Source organism: Mobula birostris, chromosome 31 (assembly GCF_030028105.1).
Source record: "Mobula birostris isolate sMobBir1 chromosome 31, sMobBir1.hap1, whole genome shotgun sequence".
NCBI lineage: Eukaryota > Metazoa > Chordata > Chondrichthyes > Myliobatiformes > Myliobatidae > Mobula > Mobula birostris.
The window spans coordinates 19,950,572-19,978,427 of NC_092400.1; the positions used below are offsets into that span (position 1 = coordinate 19,950,572).

Consider the following 27,856-nt stretch of genomic DNA (forward strand, 5'->3'; position numbering starts at 1 on the left):
AACCGGACAGAATTTTACTCGCAAACACGAGGAAATCTGCAGATGCTGGAAAATCAAGCGACACACATCAAAGTTGGTGGTGAACGCAGCAGGTACTTTTAAAAAAAATTTAGAGATACATCACAGTAACAAGACCTTCTGGCTCAACAAGCCCATGACTCCCAATTACACCCATGTGACCAACTAACCACTAACTCATCTGTACATCCTTGGACTGTGGGAAGAAACCAGAGCACCCAGAAGAAACCTATGCAGTCACAGGGAGAATGTACAAACTCCTTATAGTCAGCGGTGGCAATTGAACCCATGTTGTTGGCACTGTAGTAGTGTTGTGCTAACCACTACGCTACTATGCTGCTCCTATTTATTTACCACTGATGCCTACACTGAAGAAGTTTAAATCTTCTCTTCGATGGGAGTTCAGTGAAACCATCTCTCACTGCTCCCCATCTGTAATTTCTTCCGCTCTTCAACTTCTCGCCCACATTTTGACGCAGACTCGCTTCCCCTATCATTTTGAATCTCCCCCTTCACCCTCCCACTTTCTTATCTCTTACTAGCTCAGTTAGTCCCGACGAAGGGTCACGGCCCGAAACGTCGACTGTACCTCTTCCTAGAGATGCTGCCTGGCCTGCTGCGTTCACCAGCAACTTTGAGGTGTGTTGCCAGAATTTTACTCCACCAGTGCCTCTAAGATCTCATCCAAGTGACACGCTGAACTGTTTTGTAAATATACATAGATTCATTCCTTCTTATAGCAGGTCAAAATCCTGGAATTCCCTATGCAACAACGCAGAGAAAGTAAACTCACCGCTGTCCAGCCCCACCAGTCGTCACCACCGCCGTTTCTACTACATTTAGAGATGGACAAGAAATGCTATCAAAAGGAGCATTCATAAATGAACAAAAATATATTCTAAAATCCGCAACGGGAACTCACAACCATCTCAGAGGTAAAAATTGTTCCAGCTGACAACCCACCAAAACTACATGAGGCGATTTTTTTAAACCGCTTCATTAAAAGTTTCACCGAAATCCGGAGGCGCTCTTCATAAATGTGGATCGATGGCCGAAGTCCATAGGGATTTCGTAAATGATAGTTATTATTCTATCATTAGAAAATCACATTATGCTCATTGTTACAAACACTTTTAACAGGTTATGCGACTGAAAAGTCCGAATGCGTTTCAATATGTGCTCACCCGATAACGTAGGCGAGGATTATTAATTGAACCAGCCTGTTCAAGACTCCAACGGTCCTGTTGTTGATAAGTACGACCCTGGGAGTATCATATTCCAGAACTGCATCACAAACTACGGCGCAGCAGTTTTTCATTGTTCCGTGTCGGGTTAAAAGAGACTTCAAATCCGTCGAACGACTGTGGTCTTAAGTACTTCCCACTGAACGGAACTATTTATCATGTGATTGCATTACTTCGTTCCTCACTGAGCTGTCAGCAACAGCTCAAATTATAATCGATCCCTTTAAACCTTTCATCTGACACCCCTCCCCTCTTAAGTCTGGGGGAAATCGGTCAGTTTTCCGAACAAGCGATTTCATCCAAAGTAAAAACAACTTTTGCTGCAAGTGCTCAACTTTGGAGGTAGCATCTAGGGAAACCTATCCGTTTCTCCTTCCACAGATACTGCCTGAACTGCAGAATGTTTCCAACATTTTCTGATTTTCAGATGTTTTGGGTTTCGGTACCAGACTGTCACCTGGCAACTTATTTTCACTAAAGCAAAACACACAAGATGCTGGAGGTAACCCTATGGAAAAAGGTAAACAGTCAACGTTTGGGCCGAGACCCTTCTTCGGGATTGAAAAGGAAGGGGGGGAAGATGCCAGAACAAAAAGGTGGGGGGGGGGTGGAAGAGGCTGGCTGGAAGGTGATAGGTGAAGCCAGGTGGGCAGGAAAGGTCAAGGGCTGGAGAAGAAGGAATCTGATAGGGGAGAAGAGTGGACATTAGGAGAAAGGGAAGGAGGAGAAAACCCAGGGGGAAGTAATAGGCAGGTGAGAAGAAGTGAAGTGGGAGGGGGGTGGAAAGAATTTGTTCACCGGAAGGAGAAATCGATATTCATACCATCAGGTTGGAGGGTACCAGATGGAATAAAGTGTTGCTCCTCCACCCTGACGGTGGCTTTGTCTCGGCACAAGAGGAGGCCTTGGATTGACACGTCGGAACGGGAAATGGGAATGGAAGTTGAAATGTTTGGCCACTGGAATGTCCCGCTTGTGGCGGAGGGTGTGGAGGTGAATGACGAAGTGCTCCCCCATTTTGCGATGTGCCTCACCAATGTAGAGGAGGCTGCAACAGGGGCACCAGCCACGATAGACGACCCCAGCAGGTTCGCAGGTGAAGAGCTGCCTCACCTGGAAGGACTGTTTGGGGCTCTGAGTACTATGATTGCTTTTACCGATACAGTCATTAAGACTATGAAATTAAGAATAGCAATTAATAATAAAAGAACAATGTAATATATCTTGCTTTAAGTGTGATATTGACAGCAATATATAAGACTAGGTTGAACACTAGTTAAATCAACAAAAATAGCTTAGAATAGGAATAAATTGGGCTGTAACCAGTGGGGTGCCAGAAGGATTGGAGCTACTTACACACTTTATTTCTGTTCTTCCTCGCACCTTGTGGTGCACTGGGCAGCAACCTTGCTGTTAGCATTTGTCTGTTGCGTTTACAAGCCGAGCTGCTAGCTCGACTGGAGAAAGGGCGGGTTGCCAGCACGGATGGAAAGCGTGCAAGGCAGCGGCCGGATTCGAACCTGGGGGGGGGGGGTGACATTCCCCTTGAAGTCCGGTGCAAATTCCACTACACCACCAGCCAGCTTGCACTGCTAATGAATGACTTCAATGATAGGATTGAGTGTGATACCGTATATCCAGGTTTGCTAATTACATAAAACTAGATTGACTGTGAAGAGAATGCAAGGAGGCAGAGGGAAGCTGGGAGAATGGACACAGACGAGCACATGGCAGAAAATAAGGACAAATTGAAGGTCATCCACTTTAGTAGAGGGAAAAAAATGAAGTGTTTTCTTTCATGATGAAGGGTGGAATAATGTTGGTTTTGACAGAATCAGAATCTGGTTTATTGTCACTGACATAAGTTGTGAAACTTGTTTTGTGGCAGCAGTACAGTAACGACTACAAATTACAATAATAACTAAAAAAGACAAATAGCAAGGTAGTGTTCATGAGTTCCTGGACCATTCAGAAATCTGACAGCAGAGGGGAAGAAACTGTTCCTCAAACATTGGGTGTGGGTCTTTCGGTCTCCCAGAACTGCTCCCTGATGGTAGTAATGAGAAGAGGGCACGCGTCAGATGGGGAGGGTCTTTCATAATGGATGCCGCCATCATGATTTCAGTGTGTCCCTGTAAGCCCATAGCATGTAGGTATGACAAACAGTTAGGATATTGTTTTTTTTTCACACACACAAGATAACTTGAATACAATAATGGAGACTTATTCAGATTACACACCCATTTCTTATTGTATTCTATCCACCAAATATTTACCGACTCTTTTTGCCAAATATTTACCTACTCAATTTATGGTTGGCTGGTGGTGCAGTGAGATCAGCGCCGGGCTCGAGGATGGAGGTTCCCGAGTTTGATCCAGTGACAGACCGCTCCCGTGCGCACTCTCCATCCGCGCCGGGTTGATGTCGCGCTCGCAACTCGGCCTCGTAAAATAATACTGCGATATGTCTGTGCGAGGAGTGGCGCCCCACACAGCCTTTCGAACTGTGCCTTGTTAGGCATGAAAATGCCCAGTGCTGGCCTCTCAGGTCTGAGTCAACGTCATCATTAACTTATGGACTACTTACATCGTCTCCACAGATTGTTTCCCCATCTATCAAACAAAGGAGGCTATAATACACTCAGTCTTGTATGTAAATCATCAAACAACACACACAAAATGCTGGTGAACACAGCAGGCCAGGCAGCATCTATAGGAAGAAGCACAGTCGACATTTCGGGCTGAGACCCTTCGTCAGGACTAACTGAAAGAAGAGCTAGTAAGAGATTTGAAAGTGGGAGGGGAAGGGGAGATCCGAAATGATAGGAGAAGACAGGAGGGGGAGGGATGGAGCCAAGAGCTGGACAGGTGATAGGCAAAGGGGACATGAGAGGATCATGGGATGGGAGGCCTAGGGAGAGAGAAATGGGGAGGGGAACCCAGAGAAAGATGGAGAGCAGGCAAGGAGTAATTGTGAGAGGGAAAGAGAGAGAAAACAGAGGGAGAGAAAAAAGGGGGGCCAAATAAATAAACAAACAAACAAATAAATAAATAAGGGATGGGTGAGAATGGGAGGAGGGGCATTAATGGAAGTTAGAGAAATCAATATTCATGCCATCAGGTTGGAGGCTACCCAGACGGAACATAGGGTGTTGTTCCTCCAGCCTGAGTGTGGCTTCATCTGGACAGTAGAGGAGGCCGTGGATAGACATAACAGAATGGGAATGAGACGTGGACCCTTGTCCATTCGTCCCCCCCATCCTTCCCCACTGATCTTCCTCCTGGCACTTATCCTTATAAGTGGAACAAGTGCTACATATGCCCTTACACTTCCTCCCTCACCACCATTCAGGGCCCCAGACAGTCCTTCCAGGTGAGGCGACACTTCACCTGTGAGTCGGCTGGGGTGATATACTGCGTCCGGTGCTCCTGGTGCGGCCTTCTATATATTGGTGAGACCCAACGCAGACTGGGAGACTGTTTCACTGAACACCTATGTTCTGTCTGCCAGAGAAAGCAGGATCTCCCAGTGGCCACACATTTTAATTCCATGTCCCATTCCCATTCTGATATGTCTATCCACGGCCTCCTCTACTGTCAAGATGAAGCCACACTCAGGTTGGAGGAACAATGCCTTATATTCCGTCTGGGTGGCCAACAACCTGATGGCATGAACATTGACTTCTCAAACTTCCGTTAACGCCCCTCCTCCTGTTCTCACCCCATCCCTTATTTATTTATTTATTTACCCCTTTTTTTTTCCTCTCTTTGTCCCTCTCACAGTTACTCCTTGCCTGCTCTCCATCTTCCTCTGGATTCCCCTCCTCCTTTCTTTCTCCCTAGGCTTCCTGTCCCATGATCCTCTCCCTTCTCCAGCCTTGTATCCCTTTTGCTAAACAATTTTCCAGCTTTTAGCTCTATCCCTCCCCCTCCTGTCTTCTCCTTACATTTCGGATCTCCCCCTCCCCCTCCTACTTTCAAACCTCTTAACATCTCTTCTTTTAGTTCGTCCTGATGAAGGGTCTCGGCCTGAAACGTCGACTGTGCTTCTTCCTATAGATGCTGCCTGGCCTGCTGCGTTCCACCAGCATTTTGTGTGTGTTGCTTGAACTTCCAGCATCTGCAGATTTCCTCGTGTTTGCGTATGTAAATCACCAATGTAGATTGTAAATAATTGAAGACACAGAGCCAATCCTGTGGCCCTTCAATAGCTATAGCTTGCCACCCAGAAAAGGATTTCTTTTTTCTAACTCTATTTTTGTGCCAGACAATCTTTTTCAAAATCTAGGGAGTTTTGATTGATCACAACCTATGCGTTCACTGTATTTCCAGTCACTTTTCTTTACAAGATCTTTGGATACAGAGCATCACTTTAGAGGAACAGTTAACTTTGAGTCATAGAGTCATCCAGCACAGAAGCAGGCCCTTCAGCCCATCGAATCCATGCCAAACAATTTAAACTGCCTAGTTGTATCAACCTGCATCCAGACGATAGCCCTCCATACTCCTACCATCTATGTACCTATCCAGACTTCTCTTTAAACATTGAAATTGAGTTTGCATGCACCACTTATGCTGCCATCTCATTCCACACTCACGACCTTCTGAGTAAAGAAGTTTCTCCTCATGTTCCCCTTAAACATTTCACCTTTCACCCTTAACCCATGACCTCTAGTTGTAGTCCCAGCCAACCTCAGTGGAAAAAGACTACTTGCCCTATCTGTACTCCTCATAATTTTGAAATCATCTTTCAAATCTCCCCTCAATCTTCTACATTCCAAGGAATAAAGTCCTAACCTACTCAATCTTTCCTTATAACTCAGGTCCTCCAGTCCAGGCAACATCTTTGCAGATTTTCTCTGTACTCTTTCAACCTTATTTACATTTTTCCTGTTGATAGGTGACCAAGTCTGCACACAGTACTCAAATTAGGTCTCACCAATGTCTTATGCAACATCAACATAACATTCCATCTGCTGTACTCAATGCTTTGATTTATGAAGGCCAATGTGCCAGAAGCTTTCTTTATGACCCTGTTGACCTGTGATGCCACTTTCAATGAATTACGGACCTGTATTCTCAGATCCCTTTGTTCTACCACACTCCGCAGTGCCCTACTGTTCACTGTGGAAGACCTACTCTGGTTGGTCCTGCTGAAGTGCAACACCTCACACTTGTCAGTTTTAAAATCTATCTGCCATTTTCAGCCCATTTTCCAGCTGTTCCAGATGCTTCTGCAAGGTCTTCCTTGCTGACCACTACACCCTCAATCTCAGTGTCATCTGAAAATTTGCTGATCCAATTAGCCATATCATCATCTAGATCATTGATGTACTGTAGATGACAAAGCACAATGGACACAGCACCAATCCGTGTGGTACTCCATTACTCACAGGCCTCCAATCAGAGAGGCAACCATCTACTACCACTCTCCAGCTTCTCCCACAAAGCTAATGTCTAATCCAATTTACTACCTCATCCTGAATGCCGAGTGACTGAACCTTTGTGACCATGCGGGGCCTTGTCCAATGCCTTACTGAAGTCCATGTAGACAACATCCACTGCCTTTTCTTCATCAAGTTTCCTGGTAACTCCCTCGAAAAACTCAATAAGATTGGTTAGGCACAACCTACCATGCACAAAGCCATGCTGACTTTCCCTAATTGGTCCATGCCTGTCCAAATGCTCATATATCTGCTCCCTTCGAATACCTTCCAATAACTGATGTCGGGCTCACTGGCCTGTAATTTCCTGGTTTATTTTCGGAGTCTTTCTTAAACAGTGGAAGAGACTGTTCTCCAATACTCTCGCACCTCATCTGTCACTAAGGAGATATAAATATCTCTGCTAGGGCCCCCGAAGTTTCTGCACTTACCTCCCATATGGTACGAGGGAACACTTTATCAGGCCCTGGTTTTTTTCTCCATCCTAATTTGGCTCAAGATAGCAAACACCTCCTCCTCTGTAATCTGTATAGAGTCCATGAATTGATGCTGCTTTGCCTCACACCTATAGACTCTGTGTTTCCCTCCTGAGTAAATACAGATATTTAAAAAATCCATTTAATTACTCCCCTGTTGATTTTGGCTCCATGCACGGATTACCACTCTGATCTTCCAGAGGACCAATATTGTCCTTTGTAATCTTTTTGCTCTTAACATATCTGTATAATCTCTTAGAATTCCCCTTCACCTTGTCTGCTAGGACAACCTCATGCCTTTTTTAAGCCTTTCTGATTTCTTTCTTAAGTGTTCTCTTGCATTTCTTACACTCCATAAGTACCTAATTTTTTTTCCTACCTGACTTTACCCGCTATGCATATTCTTTTGTTTCTTAATCAAGGTCCAAATATCTCTTGAAAACCAATGATTCCTAAACCTGTTATCTTTACCTTTTATTCTGACAGACACATAGAAGCTTTGTACTCTCAAAATTTCACTTTTGAAGGCTTCCCACTTACCATGTACACTTTTGTCAGAAAAAAGCTGGCCCCAATGCGCACTTGCCAGATCCTTTCTGATGCCATCAAAATTGACCTTTCTCCAATTTAGAATCTCAACCCAAGGACTAGACCTATCTTTTTGTATATTTACTTTGAAACTAATGGCATTACTATCACCTGTTGCAAAGTGTTCCCCTACACAAACTTCTGTCACCTGCCCCGTCTCATACCCTAATAGCAGATCAAATATCTCCCATTTCTACGAACTGATTAAGGAAATTTACCTGAATACATTTGACAAACCCAATCCCATCTAGTCCTTTCACAGTATGGAAGTCCCAGTCAACATGTGGAAAGTTAAAATCACCTGCTATCACCTTATGTTTCTTGCAACAGTCTGCGATCTCTACAGATTTGTTCCTCTAAAGACTGCAGACTGTTAGCTGGTCTGTAATATAGCCCCCATTAAAATCGTCATACCTTTCTTATTCCTCATTTCCACCCATAACACCTCACTAGACAAGTTAACCAATCTGTTCTGACTGAGCACTACCGTGACATTTTCCCTGACTAGTAACGGCACACCTCCTCCTTTAATCCCTCTCGCTCTGTCACGTCTAAAACAACGGAATACTGAGCTCCCAGCCCTGCCCCTCCTGCGACTAATAGCTATAATATCATAATTCCGTGTGTTGATCCATGCCTGAGCTCAGCTGCCTTTCCTACGATTCTTCTTGCATTGAAATATACGCAGCACCATGCTCAACATTTTGCTTCCTGTCTTTGAGGTCTTTAACAACATGTCTTCACAACCTCTCCGCTATCTGTTCTGGCACTCTGCTTCCCAACCCCCCTGCAGCTCTGTTGCGGTCCTGTGAGTTTGCCCAATATCTTTCCCCTAGCGATAGCAAAGTGCTTTAAGCCAAATTTCTCCATCTCGTGTACTGGACTTCCACTTCTATTCAAAAATGATAATTGTTTTTGTGTCACGATAACGAAATATTCGTTCTCTGCCCTTTCCTTCCTTCCCATTACTAATTCCACATTCTAATACTCTGTGGACCAACTTCTTCATTGGTTTCTTTTACATAAAACGCCCCTACTATATGTTTTTTTAAAAATATTTTTTTGCTCGTTCGCTCTAATAATCCATTTTCTACTTATATTAATTTTATTATCATCCTTCCGTAGGTTCTCACAATTTTTTCTGCCTTTTGACCTCGTTCTGCACAACATGGTATATACCCTCTTTATAAAATAGATAGATCATCTTTGTTTCACAGTGTTTATCACTTCTCATTTTCAAAGGAGCAAACGAATCTCCCTCTTGCCCATTTTTTTGTAGACAATAAAACTGCCGCGCAGAGATAGGCGAAGCCATACGAACTGTATTAGTTAATAACGTCCTTGGGCCATCGGCCTGGGCTTCTCCCGTTGCTTAGTTACACCTCCTTCCGCTTGTTGTAACGTTACTTCCGGTTAACAACTGATGGTCTCCAAGCAGCTCCGTTTCGAAGAGTGTTTGGTTGTCGTGTCGAAAGATTTGCGTGTAAGTTGTCTCTCATATTTCTTTCTTTAATCTGGTAACCTTTTGGTTATATTAAAACAATGCCGTTAAGCCGCTATTTCGCCTCTGGTAACGGAGGCCTCAGGTACCCAATAAAGCATCTGATTTAATGTGCATCGTGAAGGAGCGGCAGATGCGGTTGTCCTGTCAAGACCTTGCAATTCTACACACGATCTCAAACCCGCTGTTCTTTTGACCCCCGCCTTTTCAGTCAAGATTGTTGAGACCCCTGGTATTTCGCCGAAGTCCGACGTTGGCCTGCATTCAATTCCACCATAAATTTGAAATTGTTAAACATTCCTTGTCGAAGTAAAACAATTATGTGAGCTCGCAAATGGCAGGGGCCATTGTCATTAATTGATGCTAAAATATTATTTATTTAATCCGAGTCACAGTCAGACACAGTTATGGACCATGTTCTGTCTACACTAATGTACTCCCTCCGATATCAGAAGCTCTTTTTCCTTGCAACAATAACCTAAAATTTTAAGCTATATTTATTTTGTTTAAAACCCTACCATTTCAATTCGTGTGAGATTAATTAACTATATGAAAAATAATGACTGTTTAAGTAAGTACACACATGATTAAGGTGTAAGGAGGAGGGCTGAAATCTCAGGAACATATAGTCTATAGGTTACTGCTGACCGTGAATTTTGTGTCAGGTTCGCGGTCTTATTTTCAAACGCTCGTTTTATTTAGTGGGTCAAAGGCTGTGCCGGTATACTGAAGGAGATGGTGAATTTCTTTCGATTACTTGCTTTGCTGAACTGGTATCTCAAGGCTGAGGGTCAAATAGAATGCTTTGTCTTCTTACTTTTTAAATTCTGAGTGAATTTAATCTTCACCTGCTGGATTTCATCCCTGGACTACCAAGTGGGTTTTTGTGACAAAGTATAAAGTTCAAAGTAAATTTATCATCAGAATCAAATTTAATATCACCGCCATGTGTCATGAAATTTGTTAACTTTATTGCGGCAGTACAATGAAATACATGATAAATAAATATAGAGGAAATAAACTGAGTTACATTAGGTATATATATCTATTAAATAGTTAAGTTTAAATAATTCTTTACTCAGAGAGTGGTAGCTGTGTAGAAGGAGCTTCCAGCAGAAGTGGTTGAGGCAGGTTCAATGTTGTCGTTTAAAGTTAAATTGGATAGATATATGGACAGGAAAGGAATGGAGGGTTATGGGCTGAGTGCAGGTCAGTGGGACTAGGTGAGAGTAAGAGTTCGGCACGGACTAGAAGGGTTGAGATGGCCTGTTTCCGTGCTGTAATTGTTATATGGTTATATATAATTAGTGAAAAAAGTACTTGTATGTCACCATATACAACCCAGATTTATTTTCTTGCAGGCAATCGCAGTAAATACAGGAAACTCAATAGAATCGATAAAAGACTGCACCCATCAGGACAAACAACCAATGTGAAAAAAGACTGTAAATACAAAAGAAAAAAATGATAATTAATAAATAAACAATAAATATAAAGAACATGAGATGAAGACTAAGAGTTCTTGAAAGCGAGTCCATAGGTTGAGGGAACAGTTCAGTGACAGGGTGAGTGACGTTGAATGAAGTTATCCCTTCTGGTTCAAGAGTCTGGTGGTTGAGGGGTAATAGCTGATTCTGAACTTGGTGGTGCTGGTTCTGAGGGACCTGTACCTTCTTCCTGATGGCAGCAGAGGGAAGAGAGCATGGCCTGAATGATGGATGCTGCTTTCCTGTGACAGCACTCCTTGTAGATGTGTTCAATGGTTGGGGGGGGGGTGCTTTACCCATAATGGGCTGGGCCATATCTACAACTATTTGCAGACTTAATTGGATAAGTTTATGTGCATCATCACTAGTGATGCAATTTTTAAAACATTTCAGGCAACCTCTAAGAGAAACAGAATTAATGGTTAATTTTCCAGCCTAAAATATTGTTGTACTATATTTGAACATTTGTACTGTTTCTACAAATAAATAGTTTGTTGATGCAAGTGAAATCTCTTTCTTGCATCTTTGTAGTTGTCATATTCTAGATAGTTTGCAAAAAGCTAATTTGATACCAAAAAAAGGTTGAACCACGTATGAATTAAATGCTTTTGTTTTCTTTCAGGACAAACTAAAATGAGCGAACAGATCAAGTTCATTGTAGAGCAGCTCAATAAAGAGCCCTTCAGGAAGAATTTTAACCTAATCACCTTCGATTCCTTGGAGCCGCTGCAATTGTTGCAGGTTCTCAATGAGGTTCTGGCTGAGATTGATCCTAAAGTATGTATATATGTATAACACGGCTGCTGTAATCTTAACAGGTACACTGAAATGTTCACAAGAGCAAAAGTGCCAAAGGATTAGCATAATATATAGAGAGATGTGTTACTGAAAACGCTACTGTACTGGAAACCTTTCATACTCTGTTGCATTTTCCTGCACTTATTGTTGCTTTGTGCTGCTACGCCCAGAACCTGTGTGGAAAACCTGCGGTTTCCATAATGTTTCCGTAATTTAAACATATCCTGGAAATACCATATTTAATATCAAATAACAGCATTTTTGTCTTTTCTGCCAGCATAATATTGACATACGTGAGGAAGCACCAGATCAAACAGCAAAGCGAATGTTTAGTCTTCTGGGAATTCTGAAATACAAGCCTCCTGGAAATCTTTCTGATATGTATGTAGCAATATACTGCGTTGTTTTGAGAATAATACTTCTTTCATTATTTTTCTCTGTAGCTTTCTCATTTTAGTCTTCCCTTTTCTTAATTGGTGAAATTGGACAAACTATGTATTTTTATTCTTTTCTCCTGTATATGTCCTGTTTTCCACTGTATATTAGCTAATTGTGCATTCACTGTCAATTCACAAGGTGATCTTCTATCTGTGTTGTCAGCATTTAGAATATATACCATTATAGAAAAAAGGAAAACTAAGTCAGCAGTCTGGTTAAAAGAAATACTTTGTTTTTATCAGATCTCAATTTCGGATCTATTTTTTTACTGTAAGGTGTTTCATTTACTAAGTGTTATATGCCAGTTCTCTACCAAGAATCTGGACAGACACTTTATACTGACCACTTAATTGTATTCAGTAGTTTCCCTTGTTATTTTATTAGTACCTATTTCTTTGCCTATTTTTGGAGAAGCACAAAATAGTGGGGTTTTTTTTGACATTAATTGGGCTGTTTCCACAACCAGCCCAGTTGAAAGAAATTAGGAGGAGGGTGTCAATGTCTACCCAATAAGTTAATTGAAATGGCCACATGGCCACAATTTTGCAGTGTATTCTGGCAGTGTGAGAGTGACTGCAAATTTCATCCTATAATTTGCCTGTAATTCTTCTGGATTGTAGAAGACATTTGTTGTATAACCATATAATATATAACAATTACAGCATGGAAACAGGCCATCTCGGCCCTTCTAGCCCATGCTGAACTCTTACTCTCACCTAGTCCCATTGACCTGCACTCAGCCCATAACCCTCCATTCCTTTCCTGTCCATATAGCTATCCAATTTAACTTTAAATGACAACTTCGAACCTGCTTCAACCACTTCTGCTGGAAGCTCGTTCCACACAGCTACCACTCTCTGAGTAAAGAAGTTCCCCCTCACGTTACCCCTAAACTTTTGCCCTTTAACTCTCAACTCATGTCCTCTTGTTTGAATCTCCCCCACTCTCAATGGAAAAGCCTATCCACGTCAACTCTTATCTATCCCCCTCATAATTTTAAATACCTCTATCAAGTCCCCCCCTCAACCTTCTACGCTCCAGAGAATAAAGACCCAACTTGTTCAACCTTTCTCTGTAACTTAGGAGATGAAACCCAGGTAACATTTTAGTAAACCTCCTCTGTACTCTCTCAATCTTATTGACATCTTTCCTATAATTCGGTGACCAGAACTGTACATAATACTCCAAATTTGGCCTTACCAGTGCCTTGTACAATGTCAATATTACATCCCAATCCCAAATTGTATAAGATAACAAAGCCTGTATTGTATAACTTTAATGAGAATTTTTGAAAGATAATTCAATTCTTGTTACCATGTAACATAAAATGTTGGAGGCAGCATCTATGGAGAAGAATAAAGAATGTCCTGATAAAGGGTCTCAGTCTGAAATGTTGGCTTTTTATTCCTTTCCTGAGACATTGCCTGATCTGCTGAGTTCCTCCAGCATCTGCAGAATCTCTTTGGTCTTGTTACTATGTTGTACTTCTGTTTAATATTTAAAACAAAGTTTTTTTTTAAATACTCTGCTTTATTTCATTATTTCAGTATACTTTAGAAGTATATCTGCAGCATTTTATTAGCAATATTGAAGTGAAATATTCAAAGTTTTCAAATCAATTTCAAGTTTAGATATCATTCAACCATACATGAATACAGCCAAATGAAACAGTGTGCAAAACGTACACAGCACATGAATCAAAATAGCGAGCAGAAAAAAACATAGTCACTCAATAAAACATATATACAGCTCAAGTCCCTGAGCGGCCTGTCCTGCAGATTGATGGTGCAGATCTCAGCAGTTCATAGCCACTGCAATCCAGTGGGTCATTCCACAGTGATCACTGGAGGGCAGCACTGACGGGAGTGTCCAGCCCCCGGCTGAGCATGGAATGCCATGCTACACCGCCTCCAGTGTCTCCTCTCCTGTACTGCAGCAGTAGACAAGCCCGTGGCTTGAGCTCTAGCCTTCGGTACAACCGAGGCAACGCAGTTTCCCCACCACCTGTCGTACCACCAAACAGGGGTGACATGCCTGCGGCATATTACACTATCACTGTGCAACAGGCTCTTGCGATTGTAAGAGAAATCTCCAAGGCAATCATCCATGTTTACACTGCATGCCATCCTCATGCACCAACTCTAATGCCTTCGATACCTTCCTGTAGCAGGCAGCAACAAACTCTGCACCCCGTCCAGCCCCTCTGATCAACGAGCCTCTCACTGATGGGGTGGACCTATAGTACCCAAAGTTTTTGGAATCCAGTATTGTCTTGTGATTATAAAAAAGGCATTTAATAAAGAAAAAAAAACCCTTTGGTTTGCCCCTGAGGGGCAGCTGCGTCTGGACACACTGCCATCTTACTGGAAGTTTTGGGTTGAGACTATGCATCACAACTCAGTCACGTAACTTATGCTGGGTCTCAGCATGAAATGATCTTTATCTCTGCAGATGCTATTTGACCAGCTTGAGTTCTTCCAACAAGTGGATTGTTTGCTCCAGGTTACAGCATCTGTAGGCTTTTATGCATTCTTGAAGTGAAATACTGCTTGATTCTCTAAATACGAGCAAATGCTAATATAGAAAATCATTATTCAGATCATTATTCACAAATAAAGGAGTGCAGAAAGTATCATAAAGAAAACTTGTAATTTTGAGTTGAGTTATTTGCTGCCTAGGCACCTAAGTATACATTGCAAGATAAAGTCACTAAGAACATTGTGGTGGGGTTGGATGGTTTACTTCTGAGGGCAGTTGATTGAAATATCTGATTGGATAATTGTGCTCATTCCTCTAGAAATGCCTTTCGACCAGGTCTGGTGACTGGAAGTAAGCCTATAATACATCCCATTTTACATTGGCTTCTACAACGAACAAGTGAGCTTAAGAAACGAGCATATCTGGCACGCTTCCTTGTCAAGGTGGAAATCCCTGCTGACTTTCTGCAGGATGATGTAGTGGCAGACACTTATCGCCAGGTTTGAGTTATACCTATAATTCAAATTATGGGTTGTTATTATAACATGGCATGGACGTTTACTTCCATTTATTCTTCAGTCACTCTGATCTGTATCTTGCTCTGAACATTATTCATATAAAATATATGGTTAACATTTAGTTTTTAATTTATTAAAAGTACTAAATGAATAAAACTATTTAGTTTTGTTTATAGAATACTGGAATTGGCAGAAATCATTCTGGTTTATGTTTACAGTATGAGGAATTAGTAGAAGGGTTCAAAACCTTGCATAAGGAATGTGAACAACTGAAGAACTCTGGTTTTTCAACTGCAGAAATAAGAAGGGTAAGTAGTAAATTACAGCTAACATACAAGTTTAGTCAAGAGATTTTTGGTAATCTACCAAAACATGCAAGGGTTTTAAACATGACTGAAAAAGAACTTGTAACATAAATCAGTTGATTCTTATTTAGAAAGAAAAATTAAAATAGTTTTTGCTTTAATATTTTCTTAACTAAGCTACTTTTGAAAGTATGATTGATGTAATTACCTGTCTGGCTTTCTGTTGTGATATCAAGGTCCCACCTTATCGTACATCTTTGCTGCCTTCTAGATTAACTATTGCATTCGATAGCATCAGATAATCTCAAGCAAAAGAAAATCTGCAGATGCTGGACATCCAAGCAACACATGCAAAATGCTGGAGGAACTCAGCAGGCCAGGCAGCATCTATGGAAAATTGTACGGTCAATGTTTCGGGCTGAGCCCCTTCATCAGGAGTGGAGAAAAAAAGATGAGGAGTCAGAGTTAGAAGGTGGGGGGAGGGGAGGAAGAAACACAAGGTGATAGGTGAAACTGGGAGGGGGAGGGGGTGAAGCAGAGAGCTGGAAAGTTGATTGGTGAAAGGAATATAGGACTGGAGAAGAGGGAATGTGATAGGAGAGGACAGAAGTCCGTGACTGAAAGAAATGGGGGAGGAGCACCAGAGGGAGGTGATGGGCAGATAGGGAAACGAGATAAGAGAGGGAAAAGGAAATGGTGAAGGGGGCGCATTACTGGAAGTTCAAGAAGTTGATATTCATGCCATTAGGTTGGAGGCTACGCAGACGGAATATAAAGTGTTGCTCCTCCAACCTGAGTGTGGCTTCATCACGACAGTAGTGGAGGCCACGGACTGCGTGTCAGAATGGCAATGGGAAGTGGAATTAAAATGAGTGGCCACTGGAAGATCCAGTTTTTTCTGGCAGGCAGAGTGTAGGTGCTCGGCGAAGCGGTCTTCCAATCTGCATCAGGTCTCACCAATATACAGGAGGCCACACTGGGAGCACCGGATACAGTAGATGACCCCCAACAGACTCACATGTGAAGTGTAGCCTCACCTGGAAGGACTGTTCAGGGCCCTGAATGGTAGTGAGGGAGGAGATGTAGGGGCAGGTGTAGCATTTGTTCTGCTTACAAGGATAAGTGCCAAGAAGGAGTTGGGGAGGGACGGATGGACAAGGCTTCTCCGGCCCTGTATCTCTTTCACCAACCAACTTCCGAGTTCTTCACTTTACCCCTCCTTCCCTCCTGATTTCACCTATCATCTTGTGTTTCTTTTTCACCTCCCCCCACCTTCTAATTCTGACTCCTCATCTTTTTTTTTCCTCCAGTCCTGATGAAGGGTTTCGGCCTGAAGCGTTGAGTATACTCTTTTCCATAGATGCTGCCTGCCTACTGAGATTCTGCAGCATTTTGTGTGTATTGCTTCAGATAATCTGAACTGGCCTCCGTCTGTAATATTTCACAACTGTTACATTCCTTCCTTCGTGTTCTTACTTTTCCTGGCCTTATTTCCTAGCTTCTATATCCCTTTATTCAGATTTTCTCCCTCCATTTGCCCGTATTACTTTTTTGACCAGGCAATCTCATTTACATCTTATCCCCATGGCAACCCTTGCCTCTCAGTCTCAGAATTCCTGTTATTCTTGCATCATTCCTCACCCACTCTACAACTAAAACTGTGTTTTCTATTTTTGCTCTTTTCCATTTCTGACAATGGTCTTTGATCTGAAGCATTAATTTGCTTTTTCTTTGCGGGGAAGCTGCCTAATCTGCTGAGTGCTTACAGTATTTTTTATTATTGAGAATTCCATGCTGGTTTGAAAATTCCTCTTGATTGAGGGTATAACATTTAATCTGGATGAGCTGTGAGCTAAGTTTGGTAAATACTATTGCTTATGTATAAGAAAGTTAAATCTTTTAGATCAACTGTGGAATTTAATTTTAAAAATTGCCCTTAAGCTATTTCTGAGCAAAAAAAAATATTTTAATAGTCTGACAAATAAAGAAAGGCATTTGTCCCACTTTAACTTCCGTATAGAGAAGCATCTTAAATCTTGATATATTTATTCCTGAGATATTTGTAGGGAATTTCATCTTGCATTTTTCCTTCAACCAGTCCAGATTAAAAAATAAACTATTCATTCCTCTCATTGCGATTTGTCAGATTCTACACAATAAAAATGACTGCAATTTAAAGTAACTTTCTGCACATTGAGGTGCCTCAGGTGACTTGGTGTGGTGGTATTATGAATATAGTTTTTTTAAACTGCCTGAAATAGTGACTTAACTTTACTTGCAATTGCTTCCTAGAGATACTATTGTGAAGTATCTGTTTCAATATATTTTGGTTTATTTCCCACAAATTAAGTAATTGTCCCAGAATCTTCCAGCCTACATGAATAGCTCCCAGTTCAAATGTGGGAAGTCAACTTCTTCTTGAACTTTTGCCTGAATGCACAAGAATTGAAATTCCTCCATACTCATTTTTTTAGTGCACCAGTAAGATTTATTTTACCAAATTCTTCAACTTTTAAGTTTGTTCATCTTCAAAGATATTTTGATAACATTTTAATGTGGAGGTAACATTACTATTCCTGTACTCTTTTTTTTATTGGTAACAAAAGTCCCCTCAGAATTTTTTATTTCAAGATCATCGTATTGTTGCCTTGCTTGTATTGCTGGAAGCCAGTAAATATATTTTAGCCTGTTTTAGATAGGTACTTTGTAAAAATATGACCATCGTCACTGTTCTAAATACCTAACTAGGGACGAGTAGCTCCGAATGTCCTACAACACTACCACCACCCAATCTTTTTGGTCAGATATTCACTTCTACTTCCCCAATTTTCTAGCTTCCCAGTTGGAAGGTATGCCCCTAACTAACAGATCTGTGATGTTTTAATCCCTTCCTGAACTTTGTCACTTCCATATCTTTTTCCTCAGTTTTCAAACTTTTCAACACCTGTCCTGTTACGATCTAAAATAGCTTGAAGTTAAATTAAATTCCTTTATTGTTCTTCCAAAGTATTTTTGGTTTGCATTAAAAGCAGTATACAACATATGTCACTGGTTCCACTGATGCATAAATCAGTAAATCAGTCTGTTATTCAAAATATTGTATGCTCTAAGGGTTAGTTTCTTGCAGTAATGTGCATTGGGTTTCTGTTGATTTTATGTTACCATTTACTGCTGTTATTCTTCATATCTGGTGCACTCAATAATTTTATATCTAGTTTTTAACACTTGCAGACATCCCACCTCTCCCGGAACTTCCGGGAGTCTCCCGCATATTAATAGTGGCTCCCTGATGCCCGCAAATTATATACAATATCACGGAAATCAACTTTTTTGAGAGCGAGCGAGAGAAAAGCAAGAGAGAGCGAGCGAGAGAGAAAGCAAGTGAGAGCGCGTGAGCGAGAGCGAAGGCAAGTGAGCGAGAGAGAACGAGCGAGAAAGCGAGGGAGAGAGGGAGAGAGAAAGCAAGCGAGAGCACCTGAGAGCGCGCGAGCGACCACGAGAGAGAGAGAGAGAGCGCACTATTGCAGAGTGTTCCAAAAAAAATACAATGTACGTCACCCCAGACTACACTAAAGTGTTCCCCTGCCTAATAGGGGTCAAAATAATGACAGTGTTGCTCGCTGCACTGTTTGCAACAATGACTTTTCTATTGCCCATGGTGGGTTAAGACTGTAAAAGACATGTTGAGGTGAGTTTAACAGGTGTCATTCGTTCATTAGCATAGCTAACGTTATTTAAACTAGCTGGCCAGCTGCTAAGGACCTACTCTATTGCAGACATCCCACCTCTCCCGGAAGTCTCCTGCAAATTAATGGTGCTACCTCCCTGAAATGAGTTTTTGCAAAGTGGGATGTCTGCACTTGGTGTTTTGTAGGAATAGGCAAACTTACTCTGATTTAGTTTATTCGGTATTTTGTGTTACAGTAGAGGAAAATTAGTAATCATAAAACTGAGGTACTGAATTGTGGAAGAATAGCTTCCATGATTTAATGTATATTTTTGTACAGATTGTAAAAGGGGCTGCCACTGAGACTGGTAGATTCTTATACTTAATTTCTAAAGACTATTAATAAAGACAATTTTCTAAATGGAGAGAAAATTCAAAACTCTGAGATGCAAAAGGACTTGGGAGTCCTTGTGCAGACTTCCCTAAAGGTTAATTTGCAGGTCAAATCTGGTGAGGAAGGCAAATGTGATGTTAGCATTCATTTCAAGAGGAGTAAAATATAAAAGCAAGGATGTAATGTCAAGGCTTTATAAAGCACTGGTGAGGCCTCACTTGGAATATTTTGAGCGGTTTTGGGTCCCTTATTTTAAGAAAGGAGGGGTTCAAGAGAGTTTCATGAAAATGATTCCAGGATTGTCACATGAAGAGCATTTGATGGCTCTGGGCCTGTATTCATTGGAATTCAGAAGAATGAGGAGTGACCTAATTGAAACCTATCAAATTTTGAAAGGCCTTGATAGAGTGGATGTGGAGAGAATGTTTCCTATGCTGGGAGAGTCCAGGCCCAGAGGGCACAGCTTCAGAATAGAGGGACATCCTTTTAGAGCAGAGATGGGGACGCATTCCTTTAGCCAGAGAGTGGTGAATCTATGGAATTCTTTACCACAGGCAGCTGTGGAGGCCAAGTCTTTAAGTATATTTAAGGCAGAGGTTGATAGGTTCTTGATTGGTCAGGGCATAAAGGGATATGGGGAGAAGTTAAGAGATTGGAGCTGAGAGGAAAAATGGATCAGCCATGATGAAATGGTGCAGCAAACTCAATGGGCCAAATGGCCTCCTATATCTTATGGATTAATTTTATGTAAGAGAAGTATGGAAATATGTTGTCAGTATTATTTCTAAAGTGTCACCATGCAGAATATCATATTTAAATATATTGTTACTGAAAGGTAGAAATTTCATCTGGCAATTAATGTGTTTAAGGAAGCCTCAACGTATTTAAAATAATTTAAAAAAATAAATGCAACAAATAATGCATGATTAAATTTATGTGTTGAATTGGCAGGATATAAATGCAATGGAGGAAGAGAAGGATCAACTCATTAAGCGGGTTGAACGTCTAAAGAAAAGGGTATGATCATGTTATATTGCAAGGATATTATTTTTATCAGCCATACTTTGTCACATTGAGAAGCATGGATCTGGACTTAGGAAACATGCTTAAGGAATAGATTGAATAACACATTTGAGTAACGGAAACCTTGGAGAGTAATTAATCGCTGCACGGAGTTGAGTACTTAATGAGTGGATGTTAATGTAATTGGTGTGAATTCCATGCTGTCAGCTGCAGCTGTTTATTAATAGGAGGAGAAAATAATCTCTGAAATCTGAGCTTGATCAGATTTTCTTAAGACGCTAATAGTGAAAAGCAATATTTACATGTTTTCACTAGGTTGACACTGTATCAAATCACCAGCGGATGTTGGAAATGGCAAGGCAGCTTCGTGTAGAGAAGGAACGGGAAGAATCTTTAACGCAGCAAAAACAAGAACAGAAAAATCAGGTGTGATAAATGCTTGTAAATGACAATTGATGCAAATCAATGCAGAATTACCCTGAGTAGCTCAGAATTCTGCTCACAAGAATTAGAATGACACTGTTGTATTAATTTGATCAGAAATTCATGAAAGAAAACTTCACTAGTTTCCTAAATTTAATCCAAAAGGTTGTATACTTACTAACTGCACAAAATATAATACTACAATTATTGTACTCAATACCTGAAGTCAGTGGGCGGCATATTATCCAAGTTTAATGAAATGTGTTACTAAGCCCTGAAACTGTACTGAATTGTTGATCATACGTGCATCATTTCCAGACTCTATATAAGTAGGAGGAAATCTTTGATGTAGGCATTTGACTGATAGAAGCATATTGTGTACTTGAGTCTGAAGACGCTAATTTAAAATGAGAAAGGATTATAACTGCACAAACTTGTGCCAATTATTATCCTAACTCAGGATAAGTTGTGCTTTGTTTTGGGACCAGGTTTAATTTTCATTATGAAGACAATGGCTCGGGTACTGCGGTGTAATGGCAGCAGAACTGCAGACATTACATTGAATGTGAAACACTTCTGGAATATACATACCATATGTACTGTACCATTAAACCAGAAAACCAAGTCTGGTCCTTCACAGTTTTGAAGCCATGTCCATTATTATCTTAAGAAATAAGTATTCTAAAAGTAACTTTGGGTCTTTATGAACTATTTCTTTTGGGAGGGAAACAAGAATTCAAAATGCTAAGTTGTGTTACTTGAGGACTAAGATAGTGCTAAACCATGATTACAGCTAGACAATTGCTCTGGCTTTCAAATTTTATGTATAACTTCTGCCCTATAAAATATTTTAAAAATCAGCAATTTAAAAAATTGATCTTTATGAATTAAACTGAAGTATATAAAAATGGAGGGATTAATTTAATCTTTGTTTTGCACTGTGTAACCTATCAGTTGTAAAATTTATGTCAGACGTTTCACTGTCAGTCATTTTATTCTTTTGTGATTTACCTTTAGTTTGGTTAATGACATTGCTATTTGTGGACATGGTTCCTGACAAAAACAGATGCTGGCAAATGGTAAATTTTATACCATGAAAATTGCCAGTTCTTTTTGAGCAGCTTTAATTTGAAGTCAGCAGCAAGTGCCATAGTAACTTAATCTGGGCCAATATCTGTGAAACATGAAAGACTGTTGAGAGTTTAATCTTATGTGAGTAAATTTATGCTTAGCCTTGATTCATTTTAAATAAATATCCTTTTGTCATCTTTTGCCATTTTTATTGTGCTGGATTTTATATGATATATTTAATTTTGCAGTTATTCCATGCAGAGCAAAGACTACAGAGAGCACAACAGCAATTGAAGGACCTCCGGCAGGCTTCAGCAGACGCAAAGCCTGAAAGTAAGTGTAAAACTGAACAGTACAAGCTTACTAGAATGTGTTCAAACTGAAATACCAGGATAAATGTAAACAAAATGGCTACAAAATTGGATTGTTCATGAAACTGCTCTGCCTTGTGGAAAGATATCCTTCTTGTGCAAATCCTTAGGTCTCTAATTGTTTATTTATTAAGAGACAATTGTTTGTCTCTACTCCAATTCCGAGGAGTGGATAATCCCTTTTGTGATTTTTTTTTTTAAATGCGGGATGGTCATTGCACACTTGCTATTATATGCTATTGATAAAGCAAAGGTTTTGCCCAGTGGACAAAGAAAGCCAAAGTGATAGGATACTTGGCTCAAATGCACAGACAGTGATAGTTGAGCATACAGCGGTGCTAGAAAGTTTGTGAACGATGTAGAATTTTCACTATTTCTGCATAAATATGACCTAAAATGTGATTAGATTTTCATGGAAGTCCTAAAACTAGATAAAGAGATCCAGATTAAATAAATAACACAAAAACATTGTACTTTTTCATTTATTTATTGAGAAAAGTGATCTAATATTATGTGTATTTGTTGGAAAAAGTATGTGAACCTCTGGGGTAATGCTTTCTACAAAAGCTATTTGGATTCAGGTATTCCAATCAATGAGATGACATTGGAGGTGTGAGTTGTAGAGGTGTCCTGCCTTATATATTAAAAAAAAGGACACACAAAGTCAGGTTACTGACAGAGCCTGCTCTTCGCAGAAAGATCTGTTTATGTGTACCATGGCTTGATCAAAACAACTTTCAGAGAACCTTAGAAGAAGAATTGTAGAGATGCATGAAGCTGGGAAAGCCTACAAAAGTGCTTCTAAAGACCTGAATGTTCATCAGTCCACAGTAAGAGAAATGGTCTACAAATGGAGGAAACTTAGCATTGTTGCTACTCTACCCTGTAGTGGGCATCCGGCAAATATCATACCAAGAGCACAATGTACAATGCTGAAGGAGGTGAAAAGGAACCCAAAGTTAACAGCCAAAGATCTGCAGAAATCTCTAGAACTTGCTAAAGTCTCTGTTTGTGTGTCCACTATAAGAAAAACACTGAACAAGAATGGTGTTCATGGAAGGACACCACATTGGGGGAAACCACTGATCTCCAAAAAAAAAATTGCTGCACATCTCAAGTTTGCAGAAGGCCATCTGGATGTTCTGCAATGCTGCTGGGACAATGTTCTGTGGACAGATGAGACAAAAGTTGAACTTTTTGGCAGAAATGCACATTGCTATGTTTGAAGGAAAAAGGGCACTGCACACCAACACCAAAACCTCATCCCTACTGTGAAGCATGGTGGAAGGAGCATCATGGTTTGGGGCTGCTTTGCTGTCTCAGGGCCTAGACAGCTTGCAATCATTGAGGGAACAATGAATTCAAAATTGTATCAAGACATTTTACAGGAGAATGTCAAGGTAGCATTTAGTCACCTGAAGCTTAATAGAAGTTGGATAATGCAACAAGACAATGATCCAAAAGACAAGAGTAAATCTACAACAGAATGGTTTAAAAAGAAGAAAATCTGTATTTTGGAATGGCTGAGTCAAAGTCCTGACCTTAATCCTATAGAAATGTTGTGGAAGGACCTGAAGCAAGCAGTTCATGCAAGGAAGCCCACCAACATCCCAGAGTTGAAGCAGTTTTGTGAGGAGGAATGGCCTAAAATTCCTTAAAGCTGATGTGCAGGACTGATCAACAGTTACCGGAAACACTTGGTTGAGTTATCGCTGTACAAGGGGGGGGGGGGTCATACTAGTTACTGAAAGCAAAGATTCAAATACTTGTCCCAACAAATAAATGTAATACAGGTTTCCCCCGCATCTGAAGGTAGGGCGTTCCTATGAAACAATTCGTAAGCCGAAATGTCGTAAAGCAAAGAAGCAATTACCATTTACTTATATGGGAAGATTTTGTGAGCGTTTGCAGACCCAAAAATAACCTACCAAATCATGCCAAATAACACATAAAACCTAAAATAACAGTAACATATAGTAAAAGCAGGAATGATATGATAAATACACAGCCTATATAAAGTAGAAATACTTTTCCACAATCATTACTGCACTGTTCTCCATAACAAAAATCTCACGCAAGCGCTGTTGGCAAAAACACGGCGCAAGCGCTCTCCAGTAACCTTGAAGCTATGAAGCTGTCAAATCATACCAAATAACACGTAAAAATACACAGCCAATATAAAGTAGAAATAATGTATGTACAGTGTAGTATCAGTTACCGGAATCGGGAAGACAGCGCCGAGCACACTGATGATGGTGTGTTAGACTGAGTTGGAGTTTGGGTGGTGCAGTGGCCCCCACCCTCCAGGCCGCCGAGCGATACATTGCCGCGGTAGCTGGGAGGCACACAGCACATCTTTAAGAAAAAAACCGAAACAAACATGCTAATTAATTAGGTGCCACCCGGCACGTAATTGTCGGCCCAGATCAGTGCCGATTTCCGATTGTGTCGTCTCTGATCTGGGCCGACAATTACGGGGTGGTGGCACCTAATTAATTAGCATGTTTATTTTGGCTCTTTTCTTAAAGATGTGCTGTGTGCCTCCCGGCTACCGTTGCATTCTCCACGAATTGGTATCTGTCTGTGGCCTGGGTGTTGGGGTGGTGGGACACTGGGGTGTCATCTTGTCATCGTCTGTTTCCATTATGGCAGGCAGGTCATCTTCTATCTCTGCCCGCTTCGATGTCGAAGGCCGAGGTTCGTGGTCTACTGTGGCTGATGTGGAAGGCTTGCTTGACTGCTGAGCCTTGCGCATTTTTCTATCACACAGTTCTTTGTAAGGACTCAAACCATTCTGCAAATATCCCCTAAACCGACATACCCTTTCAAAATTAAAGTCGTACTTTATCATTACTCATTCGGTTTCGATTGTTATCCTTTTTTCTTCCAATTGTATCAGCTCTTCATCTATCAGATCTTGGTCATGGGGTGCCAAAACCTCTTCAACATCATGTTCATCAGCTTTCACAAGCCAAACTCACTTTGTCCTTACTTCGTTCACCGTGATCGAAACACTTAATTATGTAAAGTTTTGCACTAAGTGTAACACCCTTACGAACTCTTTTAGGCTTTTTCGATACCATAGAACTCATCTTGCAAATGACTGCTCACAGGCACGTGTTTAAGAAATGCCGGCGAGAATGCCATTCAGAATCCGGGGGAGAGCAGCTGCTCGAGGCGCAGGCTGCCTTTTATCGCGCGCTGATTTTTTTTCGTAACAGTGAAAACACCTTCTGAAAGCGAAAACAGGGTACTAATGTAGGTCTTTCATAACAGTGAGGTTTCGTAAAGCGAATGTTCGAAAAGCGGGGGACACCTGTATTGGATCATTTTTCTCAATAAATAAGTAAATGAACAAGTATAATTTTTTTGTGTTATTTATTTAAGTGGGTTCTCTCTATCGAGTTTTAGGACTTGCATGAAGATCTGATCACATTTTAGGTCATATTTATGCAGAAATAAAGAAAATTCTACTGTGTTCACAAACTTTCTAGCATCATTGTATGTATGTGTACCTATACAACAAACATACTGTTTATATCTTTATATGTATATATACACGCAAACACTTTTTGCACTCTGACCGCATGCATTCCACAGTCTTTCTCTTACATCAACTCATTCAGATTTCCACCACTATGTGGGTGGATAGAGAGAATGCAGATTACGTATGCTTATTAATTTTGCAGAAGTGGGAATATTTCTGGGTGGCAGGGCGGCAGGGTGGAGATACACCTCTACCAAAGAAGGCGTAAGGTGCTCCTTCCTTCTGCTAGCCTGGGCAAGTTGTAGCACCTGCTTAGGCCCCTGATCAGGGTCATGTGAAGCCATGGAAGCAGGTGGTGGATGGCTGTACGAGCAGCTGGTGCATATCACTAGTTCTGGTTATGCGACCACTGACACCAGGTAGACAATCTCTGAAGATTATTGATAATGACTGGAGTTACCCGTCTTGTAAAGACCCTGCGCAGAAGAAGGCTTCTGTAGAAAAATTTGCCAAGAACAATTATGGTCATGGAAAGACCATGATTGCCCATGTCATACGACATGGCACATAATGAATGAATGAATGAGGAACATTTCACTCTGTTGACATATTAGTGGGCTAGGTGGCAGCTTCTATATCTCTCCTTCAGACTAATGTTTGAAATATTTGTATTGCCTTATTCTTAGCCTGTCTAGCTAGTAAGAGCTAATTTTCTTTCAATATTTGCGCTGTAAAGTATTTAATGTGATATCTTGTGACACCATTAATTATTTTTGAATATGTGCAGATGAATTCATGGAAAAGAGCCATTGAACTGCCTGCTATTTTCCATGGAATTGATATATATTGTTTCACCACAAACATAATTTATCCACTGTAAGTTCTACAATATCAAAGTAAATTTAGGTTGAAATAGAAAATGGAATTGGACTGGCTTATTATTGTCTCGTGCAGAAGTACAGTGAAAAGCTTGTCTCGGATTCTATTCATACAGATCAATAGTGCACTGAAGTAGATAAATCAATAACAGAGTGCACAATGAAGTTTAACAACTACAGAGAAAGTGCAGTGCAGGTAGACAATAAGGTGCAAGATCTTAACGAGGTAGAGTGTGAAGTCAAGAGTCCATCTGATTGTACTAGAGAACCATTCAACACAAGAGTAGAAGCTGTCCTTGGGCCTGGTGGTACATGCTTTTGGCCTTCTGTATCTTCTGCCTGTTGGAAAGGGTGAAAGAGAGGCAGGGGTCTTTGATTATGTTGGCTTCTTTACTGAGGCAGCAATACGTATTGACAGTGTCAATGGAGGGGAGGCTGTTTTCCACGATGTGCTGAGCTGTGTCCACACTCTACAGTTTCTTGTAGTCACAGGCAGAGCAGTTGCCATCCCAAACCATTATGCATCAGATAGAATACTCTCTGTGGTCCATACATAAAAGTTGGTAGGGCTCCACAGGGATGTGCCGAACTTATGTAGCTTCCTGAGAAAGTAGAGGCATTGGTGAGCTTTTTTGGCTGTGGTGACCACATGGTTGGACCAGAGCAAGATGCTGGTGATGCTTACACCAAGTAATTGAAAATTCTCAATCCTTTCAACCTTGACACTATTTATATGGACAGGAGTATGTGCATCACTCCTCTTAGCTTTGCTGACATTGAGGGAAAGCCTGTTGCCATGACAACATGTTACTACGCTCTCTATTTCTTTCCTCCAACTGATCGTTATTTGAGATCGGGCCCATTACGCTGGTATCATCTGCAAACTTGTAGAAGAAACTAGAGCAGAATCTGGCCACACAGTCATGAGTGCACAGGCAGTAGGGTAGGGTCTGAGGTCGCAACCTTGTGGAGTACTAGTATTGAGAATATTCGTTGCAGGGGTGTAGATAAATTTAGACTGTTATGTCAAAATCAAGGACTAGAACATTGTATTACAGATGCCAACCAGCTGGCCTATTCAGTTTTCCTTCATTTGCTAATCTTCCCGCTTCCTATACCTTGAGCGGCTTAATTTTAATCTTCTTAGCTTTAAGTGAAGGTGTGCAACAATCAGGAATTAAGTCATGGTCTCACTGTTGAAGGGTAAAAGGGGAATGATTAGATATATTCTTATCAGATGGTAATTT

At 40.9% G+C, this 27,856-nt stretch overlaps 2 protein-coding genes across 16 annotated transcripts in view; one reads left to right on the forward strand and one right to left on the reverse strand.

Moving 5' to 3' along the window:
- The window catches only part of LOC140190872 (P2X purinoceptor 4-like), a 63,975-nt gene extending 62,584 nt beyond the window's left edge, over positions 1–1,391 (reverse strand). For 6 of the 11 annotated variants that reach the window (XM_072247783.1, XM_072247781.1, XM_072247784.1 and 3 more), the window contains exon 1: positions 1,203–1,391. In XM_072247783.1, the coding sequence (XP_072103884.1) occupies positions 1,203–1,336 (134 nt within the window). In that variant the 5' untranslated portion in view covers positions 1,337–1,391. The remainder of the gene's footprint in view (positions 1–1,202) is intronic. The other 5 variants (XM_072247778.1, XM_072247786.1, XM_072247785.1 and 2 more) reach the window with 2 other exon arrangements.
- The window catches only part of ift81 (intraflagellar transport 81 homolog), a 73,848-nt gene continuing 46,602 nt past the window's right edge, over positions 611–27,856 (forward strand). Inside the window, exons 1-9 of one of the 5 annotated variants that reach the window (XM_072247772.1) lie at positions 641–1,782; positions 10,633–10,836; positions 11,381–11,535; positions 11,834–11,937; positions 14,792–14,972; positions 15,209–15,298; positions 20,308–20,373; positions 20,695–20,805; positions 22,122–22,206. In XM_072247772.1, coding sequence (XP_072103873.1) covers positions 11,392–11,535; positions 11,834–11,937; positions 14,792–14,972; positions 15,209–15,298; positions 20,308–20,373; positions 20,695–20,805; positions 22,122–22,206 — 781 coding nt within the window. In that variant the 5' untranslated portion in view covers positions 641–1,782; positions 10,633–10,836; positions 11,381–11,391. Of the gene's footprint in view, positions 1,783–9,170; positions 9,254–10,632; positions 10,837–11,380; positions 11,536–11,833; positions 11,938–14,791; positions 14,973–15,208; positions 15,299–20,307; positions 20,374–20,694; positions 20,806–22,121; positions 22,207–27,856 lie in introns of those variants that run through there. The other 4 variants (XM_072247770.1, XM_072247773.1, XM_072247769.1 and 1 more) reach the window with 4 other exon arrangements.